This window comes from Saccopteryx bilineata, chromosome 2 (genome assembly GCF_036850765.1).
Source record: "Saccopteryx bilineata isolate mSacBil1 chromosome 2, mSacBil1_pri_phased_curated, whole genome shotgun sequence".
NCBI classification, from domain to species: domain Eukaryota; kingdom Metazoa; phylum Chordata; class Mammalia; order Chiroptera; family Emballonuridae; genus Saccopteryx; species Saccopteryx bilineata.
The window spans coordinates 357,739,058-357,759,842 of NC_089491.1; the positions used below are offsets into that span (position 1 = coordinate 357,739,058).

At 42.8% G+C, this 20,785-nt stretch overlaps 2 protein-coding genes across 6 annotated transcripts in view; both read right to left on the reverse strand.

Annotated features, from left to right (window-relative positions):
• Positions 1–20,725, reverse strand: part of KIAA0753 (KIAA0753 ortholog) — a 56,711-nt gene extending 35,986 nt beyond the window's left edge. For 2 of the 5 annotated variants that reach the window (XM_066262948.1, XM_066262944.1), the window contains exons 1-7: positions 16,065–16,927; positions 15,214–15,376; positions 7,788–8,409; positions 4,948–5,054; positions 3,056–3,118; positions 2,436–2,651; positions 341–548 (exon numbers count right to left, since the gene is read on the reverse strand). In XM_066262948.1, the coding sequence (XP_066119045.1) occupies positions 341–548; positions 2,436–2,651; positions 3,056–3,118; positions 4,948–5,054; positions 7,788–8,409; positions 15,214–15,306 (1,309 nt within the window). In that variant the 5' untranslated portion in view covers positions 15,307–15,376; positions 16,065–16,927. Of the gene's footprint in view, positions 1–340; positions 549–2,435; positions 2,652–3,055; positions 3,119–4,947; positions 5,055–7,787; positions 8,410–15,213; positions 15,377–16,064; positions 16,928–20,499 lie in introns of those variants that run through there. The other 3 variants (XM_066262947.1, XM_066262945.1, XM_066262946.1) reach the window with 3 other exon arrangements.
• On the reverse strand, positions 16,948–20,440 carry LOC136326662 (collagen alpha-2(I) chain). Its single transcript, XM_066262943.1, has one exon. It carries the CDS (start codon positions 20,323–20,325, stop codon positions 16,960–16,962), a length of 3,366 nt encoding a protein of 1,121 aa, XP_066119040.1. The 5' UTR covers positions 20,326–20,440; the 3' UTR covers positions 16,948–16,959.
• Positions 20,726–20,785: the final 60 nt, after the last annotated feature.

The window sequence follows — 20,785 nt, forward strand, 5'->3', positions numbered from 1 at the left end:
CCCTCCTCCATGGAAGAATAAATACTTCAGCCTCAGGCTTGATGAAGAATCTTGGTTGCAATTCACTTGTCCTATTTCAAGAGTAGCTGTTGTGGACTAGGTTTTAAATCTTTACTTTCTCCTCAGTGTAGGAACTGTGACAGTCTAGACCAGGGGTCTCAAACTCGCGGCCCGCCCACCAATTTTGTGCGGCCCGCAGACTAATCAAACTTTGTGGATTAGTCTGCGGGCCAGTCTGCCGGCCGCACAAAATTGGTGGGCGGGCTGCGAGTTTGAGACCCCTGGTCTAGACAAATCCAAAGAATAAAATACCTTTCAATGAACACTTTAGGACACATACCAGCAAGAACCTTCTGTGCCACAGAAGGCTGTCTTGCTTCCTGTGGAAGTATCTTCTTTGCTCTGAAGGGTCTCCTCTCGCTCCTGGGCAATGTGCTTTGCCATCTCTCTGAAGACCGCTGGCTACCGATAGGAAATTTGCTTCTAACTTCAGTGAAACTCTTCACCATTTTTGGTGACAGTTTCTTTTCCAAGAGGGATTCCAAAGCCTGCCATGAAACAGTCAATTGTTCTCTTAGTTTATCTTTTAGTGATTAAAAAGTCTGACTTTTAATCACATCTGAAAAGGAGGACTCCAGAGAAATGTGTTATTAAGTGGCTATCTCTAAAGATTAAGGAAATGTTGTTTAACTTAATTTTAACACTTTATTATTTAGGGCATCAAGTTAATAAAAAGGAATTCTACATGTTCTTTTATAGGTTAAATTCAATGAAACAAATAGCAAAAAGGTAAAGAATATGAGAACTTTTAAAGTCATCCAAATCCTAAAATTAAGGATCACCACTTTAGAAAAGCATTTTAGTTCTCAATAAAAACCTCATAAATTCAAATAATATTTTAAGTGGGCAAACCAACTATATTTAATATACATTTTCCTAAAGTAAAGGAAACTGTGTGTCCAGTGGCTTTGCTCACTCATCCGCCACAATGGTAGGAGATGTGTCCCCCTTTCTCAAAGAGGCACATCCTCTAATAAAGTACCCGCTCACTCATTACCAGGCAGGGAGGGCCTTGTCTCCATCTAGTCACTACAAATTAAGGACAACTAAACAGAGCCAGAGAGATTTAGTTCAGATGACAGTAAGGTAATAAAAACATAAGCTATGGGATGGTGCAGCATATCAACAAGAAAGGAATAAATTGCTTGCACTACTGAATACTTCCAATAGTAAGAGAGATAAACACTACATTTCAGAACCATTATGTTCTTGCTCAAAATTTAAGAAAGGGACTAGGTAATCTCTTGAGATCTTTTCTAGGATTATAAAGATATGTCCTCTAAATGAAATCATTTTGAACAAAAAAATGTTCCTTATGGATAAGCTGAAAAAGTATCATGACTTGATATGCTATCTAAAGGTTTACATTTGACAATAACATTCCTGATAGAGTTCTATACACACAAATGTAACCAATGCATTCACAAACATGTTTGCTGTAAAACGAAAATGTAAAGGTAAAAAGTTACTTAAAGCCCACCAAAGGCTAGTTAATGGTAAAACTGGTATGTCAATCAGTCCATGATTCTCTCCATTACAGCACCTTTGCTCTACAGCCATCAGCTTACTACGCCACATTAACATACAGGTACATCATTTTATCTGTGGATGAAAATACGTAGTGTAGAGGAAATAACAGGGCATGGGCATCAGAAGATAGAAATTTGATTCCAAGCTCTCAAGAGAAGTAATTTTGTCATCTTTCTGACTTTTGCTTTTAAAAAATTTTTACCTGTAAAATAGTAGGAATAAAACCGACTGCAAATCATAGCACTGCAGTAAAAATAAAATGGCAAAATTATGTGATAGCACTCTGCAAACTTCAGAGAACTAGCAAGATTTAAGGTCATGTTGTCCTGTTGTCTTTGTCATCAGTAAGAACAAAGAACACTATTCATTCCTGACTGGTACATGCCAGCAGGGACTTCCAGAAGTCTCGAGCCGTATCACAAGACTTGAGGCTCTGCTTCCATATATCATAAAATGTCTCTTCTTTCCAAAAATCTCTCTAATTAAAGCACTAATTCTAAGAGTGCTTTACTGTTTTTCTCTTCTATGCTACTATATTCTTTATTAAATGGCACAATCAGTAAATGGAAAATTCTTTTTAATTAATGGCCCTGGTTAAGAGTCACTGTATGTTCTAGACTCAAGCCACCAATTCTCAAACAAAAGAAATCAATATTATAGATTAGACTACAAAAGCAATAAAATAAAAATGAAGACCATTTTTGGCCCTCAGCAAAGCCCTAAAATAGGTGTAGCAGCTTTGTCTTATAGTCTCCATAAACCTCAGTGAAACTTGGAGACAGTATGTATTATTTCCCTGTTTAGAAACAATGCACTTTTAACAAAAATGAAAGTTAATCTCATACCTCGATTTGTTGCAGGATATCTATAACCACGTCAGCAACAGAAGAATCGGCCTCCAGCTTGGCAGAACAGAGTGAAAGCTGGCGAATAAGACTGCCCAGCTCCCTACACTGAGCAGGCACTGGGTGCTCCCCTCGGTCAGTAAACTGAGTGACAAACATCTGTAAGGCTCGAATGGCTCCTCGCTGGGCAGCTGAGAGCCTGGACATTGCCCATGACTGACAATAAATGAAATGGGAGAAGTTATTTCATTGTTCAGAACTTCTTGACATTAACCCCACCCTTAAGAATTTTATAATCTATCTTCTATATTGAACATTTCTATTGTGAAAACATTTTCAGAGTAAAGAGAATTGTAAAATTTAAAGATTTTCTAATGACAAAGTTTTTTCCTTCCTATATTCAGTTTCTTACAACAGTAGCAACAACAAAAATCTATTTTCAGAATCTGGTCCTTGGAAGACAACCTCAAATTCAGAATATTCAAGGTGCTCATGTCCTCACTAATAGGTTTCTGCAAGCACTGAAAATAGTATGAGTGCAGAGAACACACAAGATACTAACAAAACTTTGGAAATCTAATTTATAATTAAGTATTAATCATAATTGAATTGCATCATACCTTCTTCGTGTGTTTAATTTTATGTGGACTCAATTTATCCAATTCTTCCTGGATTTCTTTAACCTGTTTTGTAAAGGGAAAAAAATGAAAACTTCATACCTTTCCATTGATCTTTTTTGTAGAAAAGGACACAGCTTGCCTTGTCCAAATATAATCATTGTTAATTCAAGTCACTTGAAAATGAGACAAGGTTCTTCACTAATGCACCCCCAAAATATTGGTTTCCAAGTCAAGATGGTGAATAGAGCAGTGCTCGCCTCCCTTCCTTTGATCCTCAATGTAATAGGTACTAAACATGAAGGAGTACAGGCGGGGGGGGGGGGGAGACTCTGGAAAAGTAGGAGGGCCAGCTCCGTCCCGTCTCCAGAGCCATTCTAGAAAATTTCACTTTCATCCTCTATATTAGAGAAAGCCATTGAAGTCTTTTTTTTTTTTTTTTTCAGCAACAGAGAGAGAGTCAGAGAGAGGGATAGATAGGGACAGACAGACAGGAATGTAGAGAGATTAGAAGCATCAATCATCAGTTTTTTTCATTGCGACACCTTAGTTGTTCATTGATTGCTTTCTCATATGTGCCTTGACCATCGGGCCTTCAGCCAACCAAGTAACCCCTTGCTCTTACTCGAGCCAACAACCTTGGGTCCAAGCTGGTGACCTTTCTTTTGCTCAAACCAGATGAGCCCGCGCTCAAGCTGGCGACCTTGGGGTCTTGAACCTGGGTCCTCTGCATCCCAGTTTGATGCTCTATCCACTGCACCACCACCTGGTCAGGCCCATTGAAATCTTTTAAGCAGAGGTCTAACAGCATTAAGATTCACGTTTTAAAACAATCTCTACGGTAGCAATGTGGAGTAAGGACTGAAATAGAACCCAAAAAGAATATGGGACAAAATCTAACTCATATTCTTTTAAATAAAAACATCCAATTTTTGATTAAAGCAATAAAGTCAACATGTAACGTAATGTAACATAAATCAGTGGTCCCCAACCCCCAGGCCGCGAACCGGTACCGGTCCGTATGCCATTTGGTACCAGTCTGCAGAGAAAAAATAAATAACTTACATTATTTCCGTTTTATTTATATTTAAGTCTGAACAATGTTTTATTTTTAAAAAATGACCAGATTCCCTCTGTTACATTCATCTAAGACTCACTCTTGACGCTTGTCTCGGTCACGTGATACATTTATCCGTCCCACCCTAAAGGCCAGTCTGTGAAAATATTTTCTGACAATAAACCGGTCCGTAGCCCAAAAAAGGTTGGGGACCACTGACATAAGTGACCAGAAATGAGTTAAAAACTTATTAATAAGTAAGGCCTTCAAGTTAAAACATTTTTAAAAATCCACCCATAAATAATGTAAATACCCATTTACCAACTACTAAATTTGTCCTGAAAGACACTTAACATGGTCTTCTTTCCTCACTATTCAAAAAAGACAATCAAATTATTTGCTATTACTAAACTTCTAGTACATTATAAACATGAAACAGATGGGAAACTAAAACAGTCCCTTTCTTCTAAGAGTAGGATTCGTAACTGGGACAAAGGGTTTTAATCCCCTTGACTTCATCAGCAAAAATGTGCTGCGTGAGATTTTTTTTTCTGGGAAAAAGACCTATGGCTTTTAGTATATTTTCAAGAGTCTATGACACCAAAAAGTAAAATACTACTATTTAAAGAGTTTGTTTATATATACATAATACACAAACACACATAAAGGCAGACAACAAAATAAAAATAATTATTTTGTCCACATGTTCGGGTAATTCTCACAAATGTGTCAGAATTCAGAGGATACCATGGTGCTAATATTTCTGAGACAAAAGGAAAACAAATTCTCCTAGAGGGGACACACAGGGTGAACGTCCCACTCCTCCCCGCTTTCACACCTGCTGCTGGAGGACGTAGAGCGTCCGGGCGGAGCGAGCCGCGTGCTCCTGCTTCCTGATGCGGACTCGCTGCTCTTCATCTGGATCCAAGGCTTCTTCCATTTTATCTGAAAATACCCCTCAAGTGGATTACAAACCAAATATAAAAACTTATAAAATTTTTAATTATTCAGATAATAAAGTTGAAGATCTCTATTTTAAAAGAAAAGTGAGGCTGTCATAACAACAAATGTCATTTTTCATCTGCCAAGAAATCAGGAGTCAGGAGGCCTGTGTACTGACTCAGAGCTGGAAGAGCCATGCCATTAACTAGGTCAAGCTCCCCTCCATGCAGGAAATTCCTAAACCTAACTCCACTAGACACAGCCTGCTCGACTGTGAGATACCTGTTTCTATTCTATTCTATTCTATTCTATTCTATTCTATTCTATTCTATTCTATTCTATTCTATTCTATTCTATTCTATTCTATTCTATTCTACTCTACTCTACTCTACTCTACTCTACTCTACTCTACTCTATTTTTAGCGAGAGAGAGAGACAGAGGGACAGGCAGGAACAGATATTCAGGAAGGAAGAATTGAGAAGCATCAACTTGTGGCACCTAGTTGTTCATTGATTGCTTTCTCATACGTGCCTTGACCAGGAGGCTACAGCACACCAAGTGACCCCTTGCTCAAGCCAGCAACCTTGGGCTTCAAGCCAGCAACCTTTGAGCTTTAAGCAATCATAGGGTCATGTCTCTGATCCCACACTTAAGCCGGCAACCTTGGAGTTTTGAACCTGGGTCCTCAGCTTCCAGGTCAACTCTCTATCCACTGTGACACCGCCTGCTCAGGCAAACTCTTATTATTTTAAAATTCTTTATATTGAGCCAAAATCTGTAATGCTATGTTTTTTTTCAAAAACCCTTTATTGGCCTATTTTTATGTTTAGCAAGACTTTTTTTACATTTTCTTTTTGTTTGCACTGGTGGTCCACATTTTCAAAAGGTTAGTTCAAAGAAATCATTTCCAAAGATTGCCTGAAGAATGTGCAGCCCATCCATTCCCTCCAGTCAGTGGTTCTCAGCTGTTTCCACAACACAAACTCTCATGCAAAACTCCACTAAACAAGTCAGATAAAAGCAGTGCTTCATAAGTATACTTTATAAATTCAAATATTTAATATTTACTCATTAAAAAGTTAACTAATGGCCCTGGCCAGGTAGCTCAGTTGGTTAGCGTGTCAGCCTGATACAAGGTTGCGAGTTTGATCACTGGTCTGGGCACATACAAGAGTCAACCAATTAATGCATAAATAGGTGGAACAACAAATCAATGTTTCCCTCTCTCTCTCTCTCTCTAAAATCAATTTTAAAAATTTTCAACTAATGAAATTATTTGGGCCTAAAAGCCAAATTGTTTCCATCTCTTGTAGGGCTGCAAAGCGTGGAGAAACTCTGGATTCATATACTATATATCAATGGTGACTGGCTCGGGCGGGGTTTTTAGCTGATAATCTTGCAGATGATTCATATGCAACCAGTTTATAGAACAACACTTGGGAAGCACCATAAAGACAAACACAAAACAAAAAACACCCAACTCAGTCCTTTCCCACAAAGAGAAGCTCTAAAGATGAGAATACAGCAGTTGTAAAGGTCCCCCTGTATTAAGGCACATCATCAGAGCAGTGGGTCTCGTGGTTTTTCCCCTGGGAGCATGGCTTCTACCAGAGTGTGCCACGGGATTGTGCCACAGACTGACACTGAGGACTGTTATAAGAAATAAATTTTAATACTTCTGTTATCTTGATATAGGAATGTTTTTAATTATTCATATTACACAACATACTCATTATGAAGGCCCACAGAGAAATCTTTTTCTCACCTCAATATGTGCAGTAATTATTTTCCTTACACAACTTTTTTTTAATTGTTTGTTTTAGACTCTGTAAATTTTGCAATTGATCACTTTCCTCTTTAGCTGGCTGCTGGGAAGCACAGAAACAAATCTGCAACCCATTTGTAATGTATCTTATTTCTCCTTTCCTTGTTTTGTGCTGTGCCATAATCCCCTCATTTACATATGTAGTCTATCTTGTTCAACCACAGGTACTTTCGTCAGTTTAAATTTCCTCCTGTAATGTGCATATATGCACATATACATTAATTTTAAAATGCCAAAGATCATCATAGACGATGTACTATCCTAACACAGTAGGTCTATGTGATGCTTAGACTCCTTGCAGTCTGAGCCAGACTTGATTCTCCTACTTGTTGGCTAAGGTAACCCTAAATTCTGCACATGGAATCAATGCTCTACTCCCCAGGGAACATAAGGGCATCAAGAACACTGAAGAAGTGTAGAAACCTGTATACAGGGATTATATACCTTCCTTTCTACCCTGTGGTCTGATATTTTACATATACACACACCACTTCTCTTGACAGTGCTGTACATGCATCTGAACATTGTCTAACTTAAAACTGGTTTAATCTACAATGTATATATACTATGCTCTTTTTTTAACAAATTAAAAATAATTTTGTCAGAAAGACTTCTGGGTAAAGAAGTAAAACATTACAGGATAATTTGCACTGAACCAGAAGACCTAAAGTCAGACAGCAGGGACCCTGGCTTGCAGCAAAGGAGCTATATTAGTTATCTCTGCTGGAAGGGGGGGCTGGGGCAGGGGAAACTCTTCAGAAGAAAAAGACACTGTTCAAACTCAAAGCCCACCTGTCTGCTCATGAGTGCTTGCTCCAGTGACAGAAGGGGTGGAATTTGATGGGGGTGGGGGTCCTGAAGGAATGAATAAATTTGCTTGCACTAGCCCATTCTCACCAATTTTGCTCACCTTTTTTAGCTACTTCTTCAATTTTATGGATACAGTTGCTCAATATTTTCTGGAGTCGCTGAACTTCTAGCAGGCTTCTATGTTCACATAGGCTTTTGTGGTCACCTACCCTGGGATGTGGCTGCAGTCCTGGATCGTGGGTGGGTAGCGAATTTGGCACGGTCAGATCAGACTGTCCTGGATGAGATGTGTATACGTATACTTTGGCACCTGAGCTGGAAATTTCTACTTTGGATCGCTGGTGGCTACAGTGGAAAACATCTTGATTCTTCAATTCCTTCCTTTCCACCCCAAGGTCAGGCATTTTATTCTTGGTGTATTGGCATTGCCGAGAGACTTGGGGCTGACTTCTGAGATGTTCTTTTACATGTTCTTCAAATTGTCTCCGTTTCATATCTCTTTTGGCTAGGTGGACAGCATAGCTAAGTCTCTCTTCCGATACGACAGAAAACGAAACAGAACTGCTTAGGTCAAGACCATCTCTACGGTCCAAATCTTTACAATGGTATGACTCACTGTACGAGTTTTTCAGTTTCTCAATTTTAATTGCATGTGGGTGAGAATACCGAATTGCCAGGTTGCTTGAATGTGCAGGAACATTCTTATTAAACTGCAGCTGGTTCTTTTCAAAAATAAATAAATGAATAAAAGTAAGCACTCATTAGAAAAATAGCATATTGCATAGTTGGTATATATCTATAATCAAGTTGCTAAAATTTTACTCACATGATTATTAGTGCTAAAAAGTATTTTCTTTTGTACTGACAGATTTAGCCACTCTCATACACCCTGAATTCATCACACACCGCCAGTTCTACTCTGCAATCACTTAGATCCACAGCATTATCCTTCTGCTTACTGACAGTGTACTGGGATCCTCTTCTAAATATCAACCCAGAAAGGTTCATGTAGCAACCAGTAAGTTCCTCAAGTCCCTAGTTATGGACTTCTGTCCTGTTTCAAAATATCAGGTTCCAGCAAGTGACCAATACAATCGACTATAAGCATTCCCAAAAATTGCTCCCAGACACACCACACAGCCACATAGGACCTAAACCATTTGACATAATCCCTTCAGGTCGTCCTGCGATTTCCATCTGGTAGTTGGACCATATTTTTTATTCTGCACCTCCTAAATTCATCTTACTCTAACAGTGCACTTATACCTTCTTATGGAAGCACAAGTTTTTTGTCAGTTTTAATCACAATAGAAATAGTTTGTTTTGTTTTTCACTTAACATAGTTATGTTTCCATATTCCCGGTTTTCATTATTTTTCATGTTTGAATTTCCAAAAATTCAATTAGCCTAACAAAAACTTTATTATTAATCATTTAGATAGTTCTAGTTTGTCTACGGCCATACCACCCTGAATGCGCCCGATCTCGTCTAGATAGTTCTAGTTTTCCTGTGCATTTAATTCTTTTCCTCTCTTCTAGCTATTTCCTTAGGATAAATGATCTATTCTGGGATTACTAGGTCAAGGCAGCAAACAGTTCCACAGCTCTGGACCTATCAACAACAAACCCCCTCAAGCCTGTGCTGCAGTGCTTCATGCTGGGGGTGATCTCCCCCCCTCTCACCAGAAAGTGTGTTTATATAACCACGGGTGTTAAGAGTCAGTTTAAAACAAACCCATTGTGATCAAGCCTCAGGAAAGTATTTTGGGAACAAAATACTAAGAAGGTTGTAAACCTTCTTAGAAGTTATGAGAGAAAAATAAACTGGTTACTCTCCAAAGGGCGCACACAGTGATAAACAGTACTGGCCGCCTGTAGCCTTAATATGGAGGAAGTCTTGCCCCAAAAGTAGCATGATCTAAAATGCCTGGGGGAGTTAATGTAAGTACTAGAAAAAAACAGGTGAATCCCTCTTTAACCTGGGGGCAGGGAAAGACTTTCTAAATCAAAATCCACATGCATTAAAAGGAAAGAGTGATAAATTTTACTACATTAAAATAAAAATTTTAAAAACAACTTCCACCTGTTGTTTTTTTTCTTTTTTCACAGAGACAGAGAGAGAGTCAGAGAGAGGGACAGACAGGGACAGACAAACAGGAACAAAGAGAGATGAGAAGCATCAACCACAGCCCTTCATTGTGACACCCTAGTTGTTCACCGACCGCCCTCTCACACACGCCCTGACCTTGGGGCCACAGCAGACCAAGCAACCCCCTGCTCAAGCCAGCGACCTTGAGTCCAAGCTGGTGAGTTTTTGCTCAAACCAGACGAGCCCACGCTCAAGCTGGCGACCTCGGGGTCTCGAACCTGGGTCCTCCACATCCCAGTCCGATGCTCCATCCACTGCGCCACCGCCTGGTCAGGCTCCCATAACCAAACTCAAAAAGAACTAAAAAACTAGGAGAAAAGTATTTGTAAATATAAAGGGCTCCCAGAATATAAGGAAGTCTTAAATACTGAAGTTTAAGATAAATCAAAACTCAACAGAAAATGAGAAAAACATTCAGAGACAATTTATATAAATATATATAAAAATGGCCCTTAAACATATAAAAAATTGGTCAATCTCATAAAAATACAAATTTTAAAAAAAAGCAAAAAAAAAAAAAAAAAAACCCCACTGAAATAGCAACCCTATCAGCAAAAATTAAAAGGGAAAAATAAATAAATATTTTTTAAAAATAGGTATGACGACACATGCTGTTGGTGAGGCTGTGGGAAAAATCCCACTCTCATAGACTGCTGGTGGGAATGCAAATTGGTACAATACTTAAGAGGAATCTGGCAATATCTAACAAAATTATGTATATGTTTATTTTTTGACCCAGCAGTCTCACTTAAAAGAATGTATCCTACAGAGACATCCTCAATACGTATGCAAAGAATTACTCACTGCTGTATTGTTTGTAATTGCAAAGTTTTGGAATCAACCTAAATGCCCATGTAGAAGATGGCTAAAGAAATTACGGTATATCCACACAAAGGAGTACTATAAAAATGTAAAAAAGAATAAGGAAGATCTCTATGAATGGATGTGGAGGAACTGCTCAGATATACTGTATTGTTCAGTAAAAACAGCAAAGTACAGCCTGACCTGTGGTGGCGCAGTGGATAACGCATCGACCTGGAAATGCTGAGGTCGCCGGTTCGAAACCCTGGGCTTGCCTGGTCAAGGCACATATGGGAGTTGATGCTTCCAGCTCCTCCCCCCTTCTCTCTCTCTGTCTCTCTCTCTCTCTCCTCTTTAAAAATGAATAAAGAAAAAAAAGAAAAAAAAAGATTAAAAAAAAAAACAGCAAAGTACAATAAAAGTACTTGTAATGTCTTCAAAAAAGGGGAGAAAGATTTCGTAAGAAAATATACATGCATCTGATCATTTGGACAAAAAGAAAGACAGAAGAGAAAAATCAGAGATTATTAAGATGAGGTATCTGAAGGGTATGGGTAGGAATGGGGAGAAAGGACAGGAAATAGAGAGGAAATAACACTTCTCTGAATATCCTTTTTTGCACGAGTATATTTGGGAGAATGTTAAGGTTTCACATATACTAGAGAGATATGAAGAAAGGAAGAGAAGAAGGGAGGGAAGGAGAGAGATAATAAATTAATAAGGATTAAGGAAAACCCTAAAAAGAAATACTAACCAATAAACCAAACTGAATTTCCAATGAATAACATAACCACACTAAAAAGTGAGGATTAAAAAAAATTAACCCAATTAGCTTATGAACATAGATAGCATTTAGGTCATATAACCTCAGGTTAAAAATAAAAAGTACTCTAAAATACTGAAATTTTAATTTGTAGGCTTCTCTTTTTGCAGAAGTATGTATTAAAATTCTGAAATATTGAACATTCTAGAATGGAGCAAATAACATACTGTGGGGCACTAGAGCGAGGTTTCACACTGCTGAATAAGGGAATTAAAAATATGGAACTGTTGAATTGGAATTAGAGATATGTGTGAACTCATAGGTTTTAATATAGACCAGCAAGCAGACAGATACATAGAAAGAGAGGGAAGAATGGAAAAAAAGAAGAAAGGAAAGGAGAGAGAGGGAGACAGATGAGTGTGTTGACATGAATGTATGAATGTATGTATGTATGGACACACAAGTACATAGATCTATTTCCCAGTTATGTCCCCTGAGAGGGCCTAGAATCAGTGACACCCAAGAATCAATGAGCATATCTAGCACCCAGATATTGATTTCTGAATTCCATTCTCCACTAAAGGGACAAAGGTTCCTTGAATAAATGGATGATTACAGGAACTGGGAAAGAAAAAGATAGTCTAAGCCTGAAATATCATCTTTTTATGACAAAAAGTGGTCAAAGATTGATGAAAACATGAAAAGGACACTGGAATCTGCTTGAAGTGGTTCTCATAGGCCTGGTCACAAACCATATGAACATCAAAATATATACATTTGAACATCAAAATAAATAATGATAGTAAAAGATTATAACCTATTGAATTAAAACTGAGTCTACTCTCACAGAAAGGAAGGGAGGGAGGGAGGGAAGAATGAGGAAGGGAAGGAAAGAAAGAGTGAAGGAAGGAAGGAAATCAACATTTACCAACCATCATAACAAAAACTGATTCAGGCAAAAGTCATCAATGAATACAACTAATGGATAGAAGGTTGGGGAGTAAAAAGATATTATAACATAGTCTCAAAGGCAGATACTTTCAATTACAAAAGGTAAAAGAGTAACTTGACTATGGAATATTTGGCAGAAACCGCCTTAATCAAATGATTAAAGTAAGCAGTGCCAGCAATGGGACCAAACTGACAGCAAGCACCTCCTGAAATGATGCATTCAGCATCACCTCAGTGGTTTTCCTGCCACAAGTGCAAACCCCGAGTTTAATTAGGAGAAAATGTCAGACAAGACCAAATTGAGAGAAAATTTTCAAATAACTGGCAGGTATTTTTCAAAAACATAAATGTCATGAAGTACAATGATAGATTCAAAAATTGCTCAGATTAAAGGAAACTAAAAAGCCTGACCAGGTGGTGGCACAGTGGATAGAGCATCCGACTGGGACGTGGAGGACCCAGGTTCGAAACCCTGAGGTTACCAGCTTGAGTGCGGGCTCATCTGATTTGAGCAAGGCTCACCGGCTTGAGCCCAAGGTCGCTGGCTTGAGCAAGGGGTTGCTCGGTCTGCTGTAGCCCCCGGTCAAGGCACATATGAGAAAGCAATCAATGAACAACTAAGGTGTCGCAACAAAGAATTGATGCTTCTTATCTCTCTCCCTTCCTGTCTGTCTGTTCCTATCTGTCCCTCTCTCTGTCTGTCTCTGTCACAAAATAAAAAGGAAGGAAGGAAGGAAGGAAGGAAGGAAGGAAGGAAGGAAGGAAGGAAGGAAGGAAGGAAGGAAGGAAGGAAGGAAGGAAGGAAGAAAGGGAGGAAGGGGGTAAGGAAGGAAACTAAAGAAACATGACAACTAATGCAACTTGTGATCTTGGATTTTCTTTTGCTATGAAGGACATTATTGGAACAACTAACAAAATTTCAGTCAGGTTAGTATTATTTTTATGTTAATTTACTGAATTTGACCCCTGTACTATATTTACTATATAAGAGAAGACGTTCTTAGAAAACACACATGCAAGAACTTAGAAGTAAGAGGGCATCATGTCTGCAACTTACTCAGTTTAGAAATAATTTGGGGGGAGGAGAGAAAGACAGGGAGGAAGAAAGGGAAAATGTCACAAAATGTTAATATCTGGGGAATCTGGAAGAAGACAATGTAGGAATTCTGTGTACCATTCTTACAACTCTTCTGTCAGTCTAAAATTTTGTCAAAATTTAGAAATTTTTCTTTGTAAACCACAATCAAATATTACTACACACCCATCAGAACAGCAATAATTAAAAAAAGAACACCAAATGCTAGCAAAGATGTGGAACAACTGAGGAGCTCTCATTCATGGTTGGTAGGAATGTAAAATAGTAAAACCACTTTGGAAAAAGGTCTGTTGGCTTGTTAAAAGAATATATATATACCTACTCTATGATCCAGAGATTTCATTCCCAGCTATTCACCCAAGAGAAGTAAAAACATGTTTACGAAGAGATTTGTACAAGAAACAGCCCATGTGCCCCTCAATTGCAGAATCGATAAACTGTGGTACACTCCTGTTATGGAATACTACTCCATATTAAAAAAGGAACAAACTACTGATATATGCAACACATAGATGAATCTTAACATATACCCAGTGAAAAAAGGCCTTACACAGAAGAGTACATAGCATGTGACTCCATTATATGAAGTTGTAGAATAGGCAAAATTAATCTGCAGTGGGAAAAATCAGAAGAGTGGTGGCCTCTGGAGGGTAGGGCAGGGACTGACTAGAACAGGGCATAAAAGAACTTTCCGGGTTAATGGAAACAATCTGTATCTTGAAAGAGGTATCGGTTACCATGTGTGTACATCTGTCAAAGCTCAGCAAATGTGGTAAGATGTGTATGTTTCAGATGTAAAATTTACATCAAAAGAAAAAATGAGGCTCTGGCTGGTTGGCTCAGTGTTAGCATGTCTGCCCAGCATGTGGATGTCCCAGGTTCAATTCATGGTCAGGGCACACAGGAGAAGCACCCACCTGTTTCTCCATCCCTCCCCCCTCACTTCTCTCTCTCTCTCTCTCTCTCTCTCTCTCTTCCCCTCTCCTCCTATAGCCATGGCTCAATTGGAGCAAGTTGGCCCTGGGCACAGGAGAAGCTCCATGGCCTCCACCTCAGACACCAAGAAGAGCTCAATTACTAAGCAACAGAGCAACATCCCAGATAGGCAAAGCATCGCCCCCTAGTGGGCCTGCCAGGTGGATCCTGATCTGGGCACATGCATGAGCCTGTCTCTGCCTCCCCTTCTCTCACTGAATAAAAAGAAAAGAAAAAATGGTAAGAATGAATTCTAATATATGATATGCATGCTGAAATAGAGTCTTGTGTCTGAAATTTCCTTTGATACATGTCAAAAAATAAGATGGACAAATGAATGGATTCTAGAGGGATGGACTAAAGAACAAATATGCAATTAAACAAATACAGTGAAATAGTAATACAGTCTAGGTGTTCACTGTGAAATCCAACTTCACTGTATGTTTGAAGATATTCTTAATGCAATGTTGGAGGTAAAGACCAAAGGTAAAGTTCAATAAAGTCTGGTTATTAGATAATATTAGGAAAAAATTTTTGTCCATTTCTTAGGTATATGTAAAGTAGAAGAGCTTATTTTTAGGATCAGTATTCTAAAATACTTGGAAGTGAAGTGCCATGAGATCTGCAACTTATTTTGAAATGGTTCTGCAACAAATTTAGAGAGATGGGTAGATAGAAACAGAACAAATTGTTACAACTGTTGAAACTAGAAGGGGACTAAAAAGGTGTGGCCTTTTCTTTCAACTTTTATGCTTAAAATGTTTAATAAGAATATGAAGAAAAAATAACTACCTGGGTCTGAAGTCTCCAGGGGTCACTCCTCCCATCTAGTTGGACACTAGATGCTAGATTAACACAGGTTGAAGCTGGTCTGTCTGGTCCCATTATGTCGGATAGTGCAGAACAACAGCGAAAACCTAGTTGTCAGCCAACAGTTCTTCCCCAAAACCATAGCCTAAAATGAAAGAAAGCTACATTCAGACCAAGAGTCTTCAAACAAAGGGAAGAATAGGTAAAACACAATACCATGCTCATATAACAATATTCTAGAAGTGGTCCAGAGCAACCTCATACTAAAGAGTGAATGCTTAATGATAGGTATTATGATAGTTTCTTCCATTTACAAAAGCAGGTACACTTTTGGACTTCTACTTTAGAAAAGAAGAGGGGGTCATACTATTTTAATGACAATCTCTCCAGCCCTTTTCATTCCAAATTTTAAATCTCAAGGGTCTCCAGTAAAACATTTTCTCAAAAACAGAGCTCTACTATGGTCAACAAACACTTCGCAGCAAGAAATTTTATGAACATACAACGACATTAATAAATCCTAACCACCAGTCAAAAAAGTAGTTATGCTTTACTAGGTAGCTCAAAAGGACCTAACTGAATGACTCTAAGTAACCTTGCAGGGTCAGCAAATTATGCCAGGATCTGCCACTAACTGAATGACCTCCAAATCTTCAATTCCCCCCACCTTCCCCCCACCTAGATACACACAATGGAGAGAAATATGAGTGTTTTGTTAGCTGTGACGGGCTCCATTATCATTGCCTCTCCCTATTCTGAAAGCCTCCTTAGAGTAACTTTATCATCCCTGTACTCATCACATGCTTATCACACACTCATCTCCAATTATTTACCTATTCCACAGGTACATGTCTCATCTTCCCAGCTAGATAAGGCTCCTTGAGGGTAAGGGCCTTGTCTTGCTCTTCTCTGATACTTCCCACAACAGTGCTTTGCGCATAGTAGACAAACTCAACATTTGTTGAATTAAGCTGATTTTCCAGTAACTGACTAGTGTTAAACATACTCAGGAATTTGGTCTCTCAAGGAATCCGATAGTAAAAGAACTGTGAAATTCAGGATTTAAAAAAAATCTCTAAATTAAGCTCCTGAATAAACCCAACATTTGTAGACTGGATTTGCTTAAAGACAGATACAGGTGAAAGATTATAAAGGCAGCTGTCCAAGATTCCTCATTTCTGAAGCTGTAGATACATGACCAAAACTGATGATAGGAGGAGACACATCCTAAGTGGCCTGGTATCACCGCAGTTCAGGGGCTGGAGCTGCAGAATGAAGGAGTCTGCAGGGCTGGGGCCAGGGCAACTACTTTTACATGGTCAACACTTGCCCCCAGGATGCCAAAGGCCTGATAATGCATTCTCTACCAGGAAAGCTAGGTGATGCCCATGTTTCCAGAATACCTTGAGTGATGCTACATACATGCATGCATACATACACATACACATAAACACACACACACACACACATTTTCTGGGGACACCAACCCCAAACTCTTCCCCTGTACAAGGTCCTGGGACACTTCTCTTTGCAACCTGTCCCTTTCCAACTGCTTCAGGAAACCTCCCAATTTGCTACCCCAGCTCATGGGATTCCCACTAAAGTATCTCTCTTCCCATCCTGAGACACCCCAATAGCCTGTGCTTTCATCCACAAGCCTGAACAAATCTCCCCCCAAACTGTTCCCTCCCAGAGTCCCAGGATCCCCCAACTTGTTACCTACACATACTACTGAAATGCCTCTCTCAACCTGTCCTCCCGCACACAATTTTCTCCCAAATCGTCCCCCCTCACTCTGATGCCACACACTCCTCCGGTCTGTCTCCCCCTTCCCTGCTGTGGGTGATCTCTGAAACAGCCAATGCCTCTTTCCTCTCTTGAAACTGCCGACACTTCCATAGCTTCATTCTCCTCCACAATCGTTCTTGTCCCTGACACTCCTGGAACATTTTCATAGTCTGTTTCTTCCCCCACAGACCCCAGGCAGCCCCACAACCTGGTCCCATGCCCATGGGTGTAAGACACCCCCGGTGCCTGGCTCCTCCCTGCCAACCCAAGGATACTTCCACCTTCTATCTCCTCCCCTGAAACCCCAGGTCGCTCTACAGACAGGCTCCTCCCCACTGTGCGGCCTGAGACAGCAGCATTCGCTTCTCCTGTAGACCCGGTCACCCGACCCGCAGCAGGGGCGCTCGCCACCCTAGGAACTCCTACAGCAGCAAGCACTCCCAAAGACAGAGGTACCCTCACAGCCTCAGGGACTGTTCCACTGGGTCTCCTTCTCCACAGGCCTGAGATACCTTCAGAGCCAGTCCCACTGTCCACAGGTCCTGGGGCCCTGGCAGTGGCGGGCCTCTCCGTTGCAGGCCTCCTTCCCCATACACTTGAGACATCCCCAGAGCTAGTATCCCCTACCATCGGCCTAGAAACCCCAGCGGCTATGGGCAGTCCCACAGCTACGGGAACTCTAGCAGCCACAGGCATCTCAGCAGTCTGTCTTCTACCTGCTAAGCCCAAGAGACCCCCAGAGAGCGTCTCCTCCCCTGCAGGCCCAGGCACCGTGGGGCCTGGGCAGAGCCCCACAGCCATGGATAACCCTGCAGTCTGTCTCCCTCCTGATAAGCCTGAGGTGCTCCCTGAGCCCATCTTTTCCCCTATGGGCCCAGACATCCTGACAGTGGTGGGCATCGCCATCCTTGTGGGACCCTTGGCATCTGTAGGCCTTCGCACTGTCTCTCTCTCTTCCCACAAGCCTGAGACACTTTCAGAACCCAACTCCTCCAGCACAGGCCTGGGTGCCCTGGGTGTCACAGGCACCCCACCAGCTGTAGCCACCCCTGCAGTCACAGGTACTCCTGCAGTCTGTCTCCTTCCTGGCAAGAGGGAGACCCTCCCTGGGCCAGTCTCCACCCCCAGAGGAAAAGGCACCTTAGGAGTGGTGGGCACCGCAGCAGCCACGGGAACCCTGGCACTCTGTCTCCTTGCCCAACATCTTGGGACACCCCCAGAGCCAGTCTCCTCCCCAACAAGCCCAGGTTCCTCAGGAGCTACAGTAACCCTGTCAGTCAGGGGAACCGCGAAAACCTGTCTCCTTCCCCATAATCCTGGGAAGGCTGAAGAACCAGCATTCTCTCTCACAGATACCAGTCCCTCAGAAAGCTCAGGTACCTCTGAAGCCATGGGTATTCTAGTAGTGTGAATTCTCTCCGACAGGTTCAAGACATCTCGAGAACTCATTTCTGGATACACAAGGCCAGACACGCAGACAGCGAGAGGCACCCTTCCAGACCCAGAAACACCTGTAGCTGAGGGTGCCTCTGCTGGGGCACACCTGTGCTTGGGCATGCCTGATGCCTGCGACATCCCTACTGTTTCAGACAAGTCCCTAGCCTGTCTCCTTCTGCAGAGGCATAAAACACTCCTATACCCAGTCTCTTGATCCACAGACCTGGGTACCACTAAAGCTGTAGGCACCAGAGCCTCTTGCTTGCCCACAGCCTGCCTCCTTTCCCACAGACTTGGGACATTCTCACAGCATGTCTCCTCCCCAACAAACCCTGGGACACCAATATAACGTGCCTGCTCTCCTATGGCTCCTGGTACCACCTCGGCCTGGGACACAGCCACAGGTTGGTCTGTTCCCCACAGACCAGGGACTCTCCCACAGCTTATCTCCTTCCCCAAAGCCCTAGGGACTCCCATAGCCTGTCCTACACTCCAACGGCCTAGAGCACCCCTGGCACCTGCCTCCTGCTCCTCAGGACCAGATACTTCACCAGTCTGGGCAGCTTCCCATGACCCTGTGTCACCTGCAGAGCCTGTCTCTACCCACACAGCTTGTCCCCTTTCCCTGAATCCTGGGTCACCACCACATCTAGTTTCCTTTTCGATAACACAAGGTACCCCTACAGGCTGTCTGGTGCCTTGCAGGTCAGGGACACCCCTAGGGCCCATCTCCTCCAGAGCACATCTCCTCTGCCATAAGCCTGGAGCACCCACAGAGGCAGTTTCCTCCTCTACAGCTCTGGGTACCCCCAAAGCCTGCTCCCTTCCCCATAAGCCTGGTGTATCTCCACAAACTACCCCTTGTACTACAGCCCCAGGCTGTACTGACTGCCCTCTCTCCCACAGACCTGACATACCCCCGGGTAACTCCAAAGTTTCCAGCCACCCCATGGTCAGTCCTTTTCCCCAAGGGCCTGGGCCGACATCATAGTCTATTGCCTCCACAGTCCCAGGCATCCCCATAGCTTGTAATCCCCCCAATAGGTGTGGGGCAACCTCAGAACTGGTTTCCACAGTCCCAGGCACCCTTACAGCCTGTCCCAGCCCACAGGAGCCTGAGCACCTCTCACAACCTGCCCCCAGGCCAGTAATTGTAGATATTCCTAAGGCCTGGGGGACTGCCCTTACCTGCCCTTCCACCCAGGGTCCTGTGAGACCACCATGGCTGGTCTCGACCCATGAAGCTCGGCCAGGTACACCCCTTTCAACTAGCCCCTCTCCTGCAGGTACAGTATGGAGCTCAACTCTGCTTCCTTCCCCACATCCTGAAGCCGCCCTCATAGCCTGCACCTTCAGCCACAGCTCCAGAATGCTCTCATGCCCCATAGATCCCGGACGACCTTTTCTCTCATAGCCCCGGGGACTCCTGTAAACTGGCTGCTCCTCCCCCCCAGTGCCAGTCACCCACACAGACCCGATAGGCCCCACCACTTGGGGTTCCCCCACAGACCCATTCACCCACACAACTCTAGGGTCCCTTGCAACCTCAATCGAGCCTGTAGTGCCAGCTATCCTCCAAGCCTCGTTCGCCCCTGCAGCCCCGGCTGTCGCCGCTGCTTGTCTTCTCCGCCTAGGCTGCTGACAGCCCTGCAGCCTTTCTGCACTCACATAGCGCGTCCACCACACTAAAGACCTCGCCCGGCGCCTCACTTCCCGGCCTCGACACGTCCCTGCAACCCATCTCTTCCCCCTGGGCCGCCGAACTCCGCGCCCGGACCTGCTGGGCCCCACACAGCGGCCCGGCACCTCTGCGGCTCGCTCGCCCCTGCGCAGCCTGGGCACGGCCCCACGGCCGGTCGCCCAGCTCATAGCTCGAGGACAATTCCCTTCTTCCCCAACACAGGCCCAGGGCACCTCGCTTCAAGACTGCTCCACACATGCACTCACACACCCAGCTCCAACCACGAAACCTTACTCCTTCCCAGACCCCACCACCACCACCCCAGCCCAGTCCCGCACACCTCCCCCCAGCCCTGGCCCCACCCTAAAGCCTAGGCTGGAGAATAGATAATTAGGGACGACGAGCAGCAGGATCTGCCCCCGGTCAAGGTCTCCTCTCCCCCAGGTCCATGACTCCTAACGCAGCTCCCCAGAATCCCCCCCAACTCTACCGGAGCCCACCCAGCCTGGGGCAGCCAAGCGCGAATACTGGAGATCAGGAGGGGCGGGGCGGAGCGGAGCAGGAGACCTCAATTAGGCCTCATTTCCGGCCGCTCGCCCAGTCGCTATAGCAACAGGCGCAGGGAGGCTTGGGAGCCGTTAATACTCG